This window comes from Uranotaenia lowii, chromosome 1, assembly GCF_029784155.1.
Source record: "Uranotaenia lowii strain MFRU-FL chromosome 1, ASM2978415v1, whole genome shotgun sequence".
Lineage (NCBI taxonomy): Eukaryota > Metazoa > Arthropoda > Insecta > Diptera > Culicidae > Uranotaenia > Uranotaenia lowii.
The window spans coordinates 44,470,508-44,483,343 of NC_073691.1; the positions used below are offsets into that span (position 1 = coordinate 44,470,508).

At 42.9% G+C, this 12,836-nt stretch overlaps 1 protein-coding gene across 1 annotated transcript in view; it reads left to right on the forward strand.

The window, feature by feature from the left end:
• Positions 1-12,836, forward strand: part of LOC129749078 (ras-related protein Rab-10) — a 28,310-nt gene continuing 15,474 nt past the window's right edge. The window contains exons 1-2 of the mRNA XM_055743929.1: positions 1-264; positions 378-622. Of these exons, the coding sequence (XP_055599904.1) occupies positions 496-622 (127 nt within the window). The 5' untranslated portion in view covers positions 1-264; positions 378-495. The remainder of the gene's footprint in view (positions 265-377; positions 623-12,836) is intronic.

The window sequence follows — 12,836 nt, forward strand, 5'->3', positions numbered from 1 at the left end:
GCAAAAAAGGAGAGCCCATCATCGCAGTCGCATCAGAGTCATAGGTTCCGATTAATGAAGATTCGTAATTCTTTTCGCGAGACACTAGAGATTTTTTTTGTGCTGCTCCCGCTAATTGTGTGATTAATTTGTCCGCAGCCAGTGCGCTAAAGTGAAATCAATTCCGGGAAAAACTGTGGTCATCCCTGTTTGTCTGTGGCCGCGGAATTGGCATTCGATTTTGGATAAGGCAAAATTGGTGAGATCCGTCCCTGCCAGATATAGGTAAGAAGAAGCAACAGCAAATTGTTCAATGTTTTAAATTCTGTGTAGAGATTGTAGGGGCAATTGTTAATTTTCTTTTGTTTCGCTTTTCCGGTATCGCCGAATTTGGGCAGCCAAGTGCTCCGAACGAAATCGGAAGGACGACCGCTTCTACAATTACGGAATAATCAAAACACTAGGACTAAACCCTAGCTAGAGGAATAACAAAGAGGAAAGCAAATCGCGTAAACGATGGCCAAGAAAACGTACGATCTGCTGTTCAAGCTGCTGCTGATCGGAGATTCCGGCGTAGGAAAAACCTGCATTCTGTTCCGCTTCTCCGACGATGCGTTTACCTCCACCTTCATCTCGACCATCGGTGAGTATTGTAGTTGATTGAATGCCAATCGAAGTTGTTACTGCTGCTTATTGTTATTTGTATCGGCTATGATCGTTTGCGTTCGGTCACGGGAATGTGAAATTTAGCTGATTTATTTACGTTGCGAGCTGTGTGTGGATGGGAGTAGAAAAAGAGGGTGGGGTTAACTCTTATCAGCTAGACTGGTGGAGTTTTGACTGAATGAAGCAGCGCAACAAACATGAATAATTGTCAGATGAGCCTTGGGTAATGACCTAGCATCATATTTTGTCGTTTCTCGATGAAGATCCCTTTTGAGAACTGTAATATTTAAATGCCTTAGTTTCTGTAACTGATTTTGAAAGATTTTTCTGTCCTGAACCTGATTCTTTCATCAGGTTTTATATCACCTCTCGTTTTGATCATATGGCTTTGACACCAGATCGGAACCTGTGTGCCAGGCACTTTGCTGATTTCTCACTCACTAAACTCGCTAAGTATACTTAGATTTTTTTAAAGTTGAAACAAATCTTAGTTCTAAAACTTGAAAGGAGCGACCTTAAAAAAATACATGAGGCCTGAGACTTGGGATCTGAAACATATTGGATGAGGCGTGAAGCATGAGACCAGACTCTGGTACCTTAAAACTGAGAACTGAGATCTGAAGGCTAAGACCTAAGACATAACACCTTATGCATGAGACATGAGATCTGAGACATCTGAGACAAATTAGCCGTGGGGTAGCTGCCCAAGAATACTATCCCTGGGTCACTGGCCCATGTCGTAAGAGGCGACTAAATCCATTATTTTTTTTTATTTACAACTAGTTTATTAAAGGCCTTTTACTTTTATAAAGTTTAAATGTGCCGAGGGTATTTGTTTCACTGGTTAGTAGGGAAGGGGGCCGTAATAGTCGCGGCGACTCAACAGTTAAAAAAAAAAAAACTTTAAATAATGGAAAAGGAAGGGGTTTATAGGGGTTATTCTCCAATATCAGTTTTCCTTTAGGGTCCGGTGGTGGCCTCCTGTAGCTGTGGATTCGGTAGCTACGGTTTGGTATCGGTTTCCGACCTTCTGGCCAACCTTCTTCAGGAATGTGTCGAACCCGTTGGATGAGAGGTGGTACTAATAAATAAACAACAAAACAGACATTAAATGAAGAACACACAAGGGGAGAGTTTACGTGGGTAAGCGGACTAAACGACCAAATCAGACAGCTTGAGATATTTGTAAATTGGGAACAAATATCCAAAATCTAAGTTTGCCAGAATGTCTCGAATTGGAACACCAGGTAATCTACCTCGGGCCCTAAGGGTATCCAGTAGCCAAGCCCTCGTTTGACCATACCTTTCACACGTCCATACAACATGATCGATGTCGTGGTAGCCATCCCCACAAACGCAAACATTGGTTGCAGCAAGATTAATACGAAACAAGTGCGCGTCAAGCCGGCAGTGATTTGACATGAGCCGAGAAATCACGCGAATGAAGTCGCGACTCAAGTTAAAATGCTTAAACCATGCCTTCGTCCTTAGAACCTTAGGGATAATCGTATGGAGCCAACGTCCCTTTGTGCCATTATCCCAGCTAGACTGCCAAGCGTTAATCGCTAAAGTGCGAGGTATTGAAAAGTATTCATTGTAAGTTATAATCCTCTCAAAGATTTCACCTTGTAACGCGCCCACCTTAGCCAATGAGTCCGCCTTCTCATTGCCTTGTATAAGACAATGAGACGGGATCCAAGCTAAGGTAATCCTATACGAATTTTCGATCAGAGCGCCCAATATCCCTGAAATTTCCAGCAAGAAATGGGAAGAGCGCTTCATCAGTTTCATCGATCGAATTGCCTCAACGGAGCTGAGACTATCCGAGTAGATGAAATAGTGGTCTACGGGCAGTGTGCGAATGTGTTCCAAGGTGCAGTAAATAGCGGCTAGCTCAGCAGTGTAAACGGAGCATGGCTCTCGAAGCTTGAACGAAGCTTCAAAGCCCTCATTATACACTGCGAAGCCAGTCGCGTTGTCGATTCTAGAACCATCAGTAAAGAACATGTTTATAGGATCAATTTCACGTACTTTTGAAGCAAAGATTGAAGGAATGATGTTGGGTCGGACGTGATCTGGAATTCCACGGATGTCAGCGGTCATGGACAGATCGAATTTTATCAAGGAACTGCTAATCGGGTAAAAGTGACTCATGTCCGAATTTAATAAAGAAGGATTTATTTCTAATTGATTAAAAGTTTTATAATTATTTACATATTTTACTTGCGGATTAATATTCATAAGCCTTTCCAAATTTTCTATCACCAAAGGATTCATAGTTTCACTTCGAATTAGGAAACGTAGCGATAAATCGAAGAACCGATTTTTCAACGGCATCACTCCCGCCAGTACTTCGAGACTCATCGTATGTGTCGATTGCATACAACCCATGGCAATACGCAAACAACGATACTGTATTCGTTCTAGTTTGGTAAAGTGAGTTTTCGCAGCGGACTCAAAGCAAAAGCTTCCGTATTCTATGACCGACAGTATCGTTGTTTGGTATAACCTGATGAGGTCCTGCGGGTGAGCACCCCACCAGGTTCCAGTAATCGTTCGAAGAAAATTGATTCTCTTTTGGCATTTTTGAGTCAAGTACCTAATGTGTTTTCCCCAGAGACATTTAGAGTCGAACCAGACGCCCAAATATTTAAAACTAAGAGATTGAGTTAGAGTTCTACCCATCATAAGGAGCTCTATTTGAGGAGGGGAATGCTTCCTTGAAAAAACTACTAACTCGGTTTTACTAGGTGAAAACTCGATACCTAGATTCCTGGCCCAATGTGATAAGTTATTTAGAGTTTCTTGCAAAGGAGGTTTTATTTGAGTGTTTGTTTTACCTGTGATATGAACAACACAGTCATCCGCAAGCTGTCGTAGCGTGCAATTTTGTGCCATACAACTATCGATTTCTCGGACATAAAAGTTGTATAGCAGGGGGCTTAAACATGAGCCTTGGGGTAGACCCATGTAACTAATTCGTTCAACTTTGGTTTCTCCATGGCTAAAATGCATGATTTTTTCAGACAACAGGTTATATAGAAAATTGTTCAAAATTGGTGAAAGTCCGCAAGAGTTAAGATTACTAGATAGCACTTCTATGGACACCGAATCGAATGCCCCTTTGATGTCCAGAAATACTGCCCCCATCTGCTCTTTTTGGGCAAACGCCAATTGAATGTCTGATGAAAGTAATGCTAGACAGTCGTTCGTACCCTTGCCTCTACGGAATCCAAATTGTGTACTTGACAACAGATTGTTTGATTCAACCCATTTATCCAGCCGAAAGAGAATCATTTTTTCGAGCAATTTCCGGAGACACGAGAGCATTGCAATCGGCCTATACGAATTGTATTCAGAAGCTGGTTTTCCCGGTTTTTGTATGGCGATGACTTTCACTTGTCTCCAGTCATGCGGAACAATGTTCAGTTCCAAACACTTATTGAATAAATTCAATAGACGTTTTTTAGCGGAATCTGGCAGATTCTTCAACAAGTTGAATTTGATTCTGTCCAGTCCGGGAGCTGAATTGTTGCAGGACCAGAGCGCAAGTGAAAGTTCGACCATCGAGAATTTATCCTCGGTTTCGGAACTATTCTCTGTATCCCGATATATTTTCAGAGCTGGTGCTGCGTCCGGGCAGACCTTTTTCGCGAACTTTAATAGCCATCGACTCGAACTTTCCTCACTTTCGTTCGAGGGAGTGTGATTACGCATGTTTCGTGCTGTTTGCCAAAGTGTGCGCAGAGACGTTTCTCGAGATAACCCATCCACGAATCGCCGCCAGTACCCACGTTTCTTGCCCCTGATCAGGTTCTTGAACTTGCGTTCCAAGGCCAAGTAACGTTGGAACTTTTCTGGCAATCCGGTTCTGCGAAACTCGACAAACGCCTTGCGCTTTTCATTTCCCGCGCGAGAACATTCACCGTCCCACCACGGAGTAGGAGGTCTATTCAGTATCGTCGAGTTTTCGTTTCGTCTGATCTGTGCCCCGATTGCACATTCCACTATCGTCCCGGAGATGAAACTATACTCTGCCTCCGGAGGCAGTTCGTCCATTAAGTCGATGGCTTCGCTTATACCCGATGCATACTTTTTCCAATCAATATTCTTTGTGAGGTCATAAGGAATATTGATCTCTTCGGGTGGACTACGACCACTGGTGATAGAAATATGTATAGGCAAATGATCGCTTCCCTGAGGGTCTTGGATTACCTTCCACGTACAATCCAAGCTCAGAGAGGAAGAAGCTAAAGAAATATCTAAAATACTATGCTGTGTTTGGGATCCATTAATTCGAGTCACTTCCCCATTGTTTAAGACAGTCATGTTGAAGTCGTCGCACAGCTCATAAATAATGTCAGCACGATCATCATCACGTGAGCTACCCCAGCCCACGCCATGGGAGTTGAAATCTCCCAGAACTAACCGGGGTTCTGGGAGAAGTGAAAGAATATTCGCCAATTGGTTCCGGCTCACGCTTGAATTTGGCGGAATATATACCGAGGCTAGGCAAAGGTCTTGGCCTTTAATTCTAGCTTGGCAACTGACGACTTCAATACCTGGAGATGGTTGTAAGGGAATACGATAGAAAGAGTGGCATTTCTTGATCCCCAAAAGAACTATAACTCGGAGAAAGCTCAGTGGGTGGTTTGGTGGGTGGGTGGTTTGGTGGGTGGGTGGATGTAATTAGAGGTAAACAAGGGAACTCAGGGTCGGGATAACACAGCACTCTCCTTCGGAGGAACTCACCTTAGGGAAACCCTCGGGGCCAAGACAACCAAAGGCGTAGACGGGTGGGTACCTCTCATGTCACCAACCGTTGCAACTGAATTTTAGGATCAAAGTGGGCGGAGTCGATAATTCCCAGAACGGACCGATTTAGAGAGAAGAGTAAAGGGGGGCTTTCAGCCACAAACGGAATCACGAGCAAAAGTAGTGTAAAAGGATCGAGATTATTCTACTAGCTACATTAAGGGTACCAATGGATTCAATTTGTACATTTTTGGGGTTTATTGACAAATATTTCCCTGAAGACGTCACATGGTTTGTTTATACTTGCGATTTGCTACGGGCACTTAACAGGCAGATGGACATTCCGTTGTTTTTAATGTTCGGGGTGTGGTGATGCGACGAACGATGACACGAGGGACGACTCGATGAGCTTCTGGAGTGTCACAGGCTCAATTCCGGCGTCCCGGAAGAGCCCACGACCAGCGAATGTCGGTCTCCAACCTCGTCGTCCGGTTGCCAACGGTGGATACTGCGTCGGTAAACCTCGTCGTTCGATCGGATGTTTTTGGGGTTCCGATCCGGTGTCGATCGGATGTTGTTGTGTTCCGATTCGATGTTGATCGGATGTTGATGGGTTCCAAATCGTGGTTAAATCGGAAGTTTTGGTGGTCCGATTAACCCTTTCTGTCCGTTTTTAGGTTAGGCGCGTCGAGAGCTTTTTTTACAGTTTTTGTTTGTATCGGCTTATTTCTTATAATTGTGTTTGTAATTTTAACCACTGTTTTAGCGTACTATATTTATTTTTATTTTACAAATCGCACACTTTTAACTTTTATTATGTTTCTGTTCAACTAGCTTTGTTGATTATGCTAACTAGCTCTAAAACGCGCGCACTTCCGACATCTAAAACGGTCACGAACAGAAAGCACCAACTCTGCAATGCCGATATGTATCAAGACGTCGGCAAAGATTGCGAGAATTGAGAAAAGGGCGCCGCTCTCCGGGTGGTAACACTTCCCCGTCACGCCAGTGGTTGAGCACGACGCCTATGGATAACCCAGAAAGAGAGTGGCTGTGAGATGACAGATAGGTGGGATGTTAGCCGTTCTATTACTGAGCTACTGTTGTGGTATTTTTCCTAAAGGACAGGGATGACTGGATTTTGTGGCGGAGCCACGCACAAAAATATGTAACATGCGGTTACATTACCCCATCGTCCCTTCTCAAAATGAATGAAATTTCATTCATTTTGTAATGAGGGAGATGAATATAACAGCCTAATTGTTTTTCTTTTATTTTGCTTGAAACAAAATAAGATTTTTGTTCTATTGTTGCAATTTTAACGAGCTGCCTATTTAATAATCATCACATGATTAGAATAGCATCGTTTATTTCAGTGCATTACTGTTGTTGCAATTATTTCTGACGGTCACTCATGACGAACGTCAAATGTTTGAGATTTTTTTTCAGTCACTCACGACAAACGTCAACTCGAGAACACGAATCCAAGAAGAGTAAAATTATCAAAATGTAAACACTGGAGCAGAGGCGGGTCAGTTCATGGAAAAGGTTTCGGTAATTATTCACGGTACAAGTCCTCAAAGCGCTAATTATTGGCAAATTTTAGGTAAATATCAATGTTAATCTATCTCTTTTCTGTTTTCAGCTAAAACTGCAGGAGGATAAGTCCGGGAAAGGCCCGAAACTTCTCAACAAGAACGTGAGCAACGTTCATTATGTCCAGAGTTTTTCTACACATCCGAAACGGTTCGAAACAGCAGGTTATCGCGAGTGTTAATTAATTCATGTGGCTTTTTCCGATCTTCACATCTCGAGGGCCCGCGGTGCCTAGAATGGAAGGGAATCAGCACAGGAAATTGTTTCAGGTAAGTTTTATGTATCGAATAAATTAGTTGGCAGTTACTTTGTTGTTGTTTTCTTTTTCTTTTCAGTTACTAGGCTTCAAGTCGTTTGTGGAGAAAACACCGATGGATTTTCCAGCTGAATCAGCCAACTCGTAGGAGTTGGTTCCTACTCTTGCTAACACCGTGCAGGGAAGGTAAACTGGACCCAGCTTCGCGTTATACCTGGCAGGAAAGGAGGATTGACGAAAGTTTCGCTTATAGACCTGTTGGCCAACCTCGTAAACCGGAGCAGTAGTTTTGGATCGTAAGTTATAAATTTTCCTATTCTTTTCGTAGTTCCTTTTGATATTTTTCGTTACTAAATCGCGAATAAATTGATTAGTACGCAATTGCTGATCTTGTCTTTCGACATCCGAAATTCCTTTAACGTCTCTATCGATACGATGTTCTTCCCCTGAGTTTACAATTTCATGACCGAATATGATTCTAAACGGAGAGAATCCTGTGGCACTGTGCGGAGTGCTGTTCAACGCATGTTCTATTTGCGACATTCGCGTGTCCCATTGCGTTTGATCAGACCTCACGTAGGTTCTGATACACGCGTTAATAGTGCGGTTGAGTCTTTCCACCGGGTTGGATTGACTATGATGACGCGGATTCGTCCAGTGACGAATCTTATACCTGTCGAGGAAGCTTTTGAAGTCCCTAGATAGAAACGTTGATGCATTATCAGAGATTAAACATTCGGGGGTGGAATATCGAAGAAACCAATTTTCCTCAAGCAACTTGCACACCTGAGAAGTGGCTATCTTTTTTACGGGAAAAAGGAGACACAATTTGGAGAAAATATCCATAATAACAAACAGATGCGAATTACCTAGTTTGCTTCTCGGAAGGGATTGAATAAAATCTATGGCTACAATTTGAAAAGGCTTATAAGCAACCCTTTGGTTCCCCATTGGGGCTTGTTGTGAACGATTAGGGGGTTTGCATTCCTTGCAAATAGAACATTTAGCAATGTAGGATTTCACGTATTGTGCCATTTTAGGCCAATAGTAAAGTTTTCTAATTCTGGCGAGAGTTTTATCACTACCCAAATGTAGAGCATCGTCGTGGTGTTCTACTAGGATCTGTTCTTGCATGTCGGGTGGAACACAAATTTTCCAAGAAAATTGATAGTCTGTGTGGGGTTCTGGAGAAGATATGAGTCTTTTCAAGATGCCGTTTTCTAATCTGTAGTCTTTGTTATTCTCAGGATCTTTTCCGACTTTAGCAGCCATTGTGAGGTACCAATTAGACAGGCCAGGTGAAGCATTGAGCTCTTCAATAGCACGAGATAGAGCATCAGGCACCACGTTGTCGGAACCACGGCGGTGCTTGATTTCCAAATCGTACCGCTGCAGTTCGATGCTCCATCTGCACAGTCTCGAAGAGGTCCTCCAACTGCTTCTGAGAATGTAGGTGAGTGCAGATGCGTCCGTGTAAACGGTAAATTTCGATCCCTCGACATAACATCTAAATTTTTCAATAGACTTAAGTACTGCAAGGGCCTCTTTTTCAGTGGCGCAGTACCGTTGCTGGGTAGTTCCTAACTTTTGAGAAAAGAACGCTATAGGTTTTTCTCCTTCGTCGTACAGCTGAGTTAACATTCCAGCTATTGCCAAGTCACTAGCATCACAATGGATACAAAAAGGTCTGTGAAAGTCAGGGTTCGTTAAAATAGGGGTACTAATTAATAGCTCCTTTATAGTAACGAACGCTTTCTCAGCCAGATCGTTCCATTGGATGAGTTTTGGTTTCCCTTTGAGAAGATCTGTTAGGGGCTGTACAACTGCACTGAAGTTCGCAATGAATCTACGGTAATAGTTGCACATCCCTAAAAATCTTCTCACAGCTCGAAGTGACTTGGGTCTTTCGTAGTTAACGATGGATTCGACCCTATCAGGATTTGGTCGCAATCCATGGTTACTAAGAATGTAACCCAAGTAACTAACTTCGGAAACACAAAACTTAGACTTGGTAATATTGATGGACAAGTTGGCTACGTTTAATCTCGAGGCTACTTCGCGGAGTCGAGCCAAATGTTCCTCGAATGTGTTGCTTACCACGATGATGTCATCGAGGTAAACGAACACAAACGGTTCCAACTCACTGCCACCAAGTATCCTGTCCATTAAGCGAGCCAACGTCGCTGGGCTGTTAACTAAGCCGTACGGCATCCGTCTAAATTGGAAGAAACCGCGACCTAAAACGGAAAAAGCTGTGTATTTTTTCGATTTGGGATGTAAAGGGACTTGCAAAAAAGCTTTTGATAAGTCGATTGTCGAGATAAACTCGCAAGGACCTAAGCGACTTAAGATTCTGTCGGCATGCGGAAGTGGGTACGAATCCCTAACTGTTACTTCGTTGAGTTTACGGGCATCAATGCAGAGCCTTACAGTGCCGTCAGCTTTGTCAACTGGGACGAGTCTTAAAGCCCAGTCACTGTAAGACTTTTCAATGATCCCGCAATCCAACATCCTGTTTAACTCAGCATCGATTTGCGTTTGTCGCTTTGGGGATACCGGAAATGGATTAATTCTTACCGGTGGTTTCTTTTTTGCTTCTTCAGTCAGTTCGATTCTATGACAAATCAAGGGGGTGGCTTCGAGTTTGTCGTCAACGGCAATTTTAAAAAGTTGTTTCACCTGTTCCAATTCTGCTTGTTGGTCTCGGGACAACTGTGGTGCGCCCTGTGAACAATCAACTTCTTCAACTGAGGTGGTGAGCAGTGAGGGTACAATCCCAAATATGTCCCAAAAATCGGAACCAAGCACCAAATTTTGTTTCAACGAGGGAATGACCAACAAGCTCACCATCTTAGTTAAACCGTTGAATGTCACAGGAGCATTCACATAGCCTGAGACTTCTAAGCATTGTCCGTTTGCCGTAGCCACGTCTAGGGAGGTCTTGTGGACTTGAAGACGACATGTTTTGAGAACTTTTTCCGCTCCTAAGCCTAGCACGCTTCTGTTAGCTCCACTATCGAGGAGTCCGATAATAGGCAAGCCAAGTATTGACACTTTGGCAAAAGGGCGACCATCTTTCTTAAGATTTAAAAGCAATTCGTTGACTTCTGTTTCGTTTGAGTGGACATAATCGGTTGGATCGACCATTTGGTATCCCAATTGAACCAAATCAATTGAGTGGTCGGGGGTTTCTAAGGGTTTTTGTGGATTTTGAGAAACTGCTTGCCCTTTCAAGCAGTTTTGTGAAAATTTTTTGAACAAAATGGGCAATTATCTGTTTCGAAGTTCATAAAACCACATCGGTGGCAAAAGACGTGAGAAGGTCTGTTACAATTCTTATGGTGATGGCCCTTGAGCCTACAATTGTAGCAGATACCCTCAGGTAGGGGTGAATATTGAGAAAGCAGTAGTTCCAGACCATCAGGGGTGGCAACTTTCTTCGAGGAGTGTTCTTGAGATGGCTTGATTGAATCTTTATAACCTTTTTTGTGCTTTTTATCTTCATTTCCGGAATCAAATTTTGAATTACCGTAAAAATATCGAGGTTTTTGGTATTTATCCGAATCGATTCGCGTTTTAGGTTTTGTACCGGTACAAATTTCGTTAACCTGATTTCGCGTTCGCAGATTTTCCTCGCCGGTTTGAAATTTATACCAAAATGTCGCGTCTAACTGTCGACCGAACGTTTTGAGATCAGCAAGATTGTCAATCTTGGACGCGATAGCATACCCTCGATAGTCGGATCGCATGTTTCGAAATATTATTTGGAATTTCCGTTTCTCGGTAAGACGTTTCGTAAATCCGTTGAAAATTTTGAGCATTTCGGTGAGGTAGTTCTGAAATTTTTCTTTCGGACCTTGCTTTCTAGCAATTGCGCGCATTTCACTCGCGTGATCATGATCGGGAGAAAGGAACTCGTTTTTGATTTCGCGGACCAATTGCTTCCAAGAAGTAAACTCTTCATTTTCGATCCCGGACATAAACCACGTTTTTGCGGGGCCACGAAAGAGGTTGATAGCTGATCGAAATAGTTCTTGACGAGAAACGTTCTCGGAATCCGCGGTAAACTCTACTTCGCGCAAGAAAACCATCAAACCTTGGCCGTTATCCTTGCCGTCGTACCAGAGGTTCCAATCAGAAACTGGCCGACCTCTACGCGAACGGTAAAATTGCTGCGGTGACCTATCTTCGCGTCGTCGAGCTTGTACCGGTCTAGAATCAGCATCAGATTCTGAATTCGAGTCGCGAAAATCTGAACTGTCGAGAAGAGAAGGTAGGTGTTTGGTTTTGGTCCTAAGTGATACTCGATTAACGAATCGTTCGTTTTCCTCAGAATCCGACATCCGTTTCCGCGACGAGTTTCTGACGGGTTTTGGAATTCGCGGCTGATTACTAACGGATTTTAAAATTCGCGGTGGAGCAGACGATTTTTCGCCCCCGAGGCTAAAACCAATCGCTCCTTCTTCCTCCGAACTATCAATTTCAGTTTCTCGATCTACGACACTTTCGTTTTCCGAATTTTCAGGTTCCGTTTCTAATTTCTTATTCTTCTTCTTACAGGGTGCTTTCTTCTTCGGTCTCGAAATCGCGCTTCTGGACAAATTTAATTCTGCTAACGAGCTAGCAATGTTCGCCATCAAAACCGATTGGGCTTTTTGGAGTGCAGCAAATGGCGAAAAGAAAGTAATTATATGCTCTCTAATTGAAGCCTGAAGTCGGTCTAAATCCTTTAAATCGACATCCGCTTCCGCTACTTCCAGGACCCTAGTACATCTCACATAATAATGTGCAAGCCTGGTTCTAAGAGTATCTCGGATACCATCGAAAGGAATTCTACATTCTAACAAATCTATTATGTACTTTACCTCTTTGTCAATCTTCTCAATTTCTTCGTCCACGCTGTTATTGGAACGAGTAAAATCAATATTCGGATTCGTTTCGTTTTTTTCCGTCTTAAGGCGATCCTTGAGACGTCTCATCAGAGCAGCTTTGGAGTCCCTATCCGTACACTCAACTGCTCTGATAGTTAATTCGTAGAGAATCTCCTCTCTGTCCAGATGATGGACCATCATATTCCGATACAAATTTTCTATTTCCAAATCCATTTTTCGAATATAAATGAAACCTTATTCTGTAAATAATAACCAAATTAAATAAATCTGCGGTAAATGCTGTTCGCAGGAGGATGCTGTGAAAGCTGCAAGGCCTTCGCCTCCTGGAAGATGTTCCAAAATACAAAATTCAAATTAGCTCTGCCAGTGAAGTCGTTAATCAACCATAATCGCCTGAACTTGTTTCGTATTTCGCAATATTGTAACACAATATCCGTCCAAAACTTTCAGGATCTTCTAATCAGAATATCTATTCTCGATCAAAACCTTTCAGCATACTAACTTTCAACACATTAAGCCGATCGTTTGGAGAACGATCCAATAGTCTCAACAGGAACTGTTTTTATCCTTCCCTCCGGGATTTTGGAAATGAACCGTGTTGACAATTTTTATGCGGGCGCCAATTATAACTCGGAGAAAGCTCAGTGGGTGGTTTGGTGGGTGGGTGGTTTGGTGGGTGGGTGGATGTAATT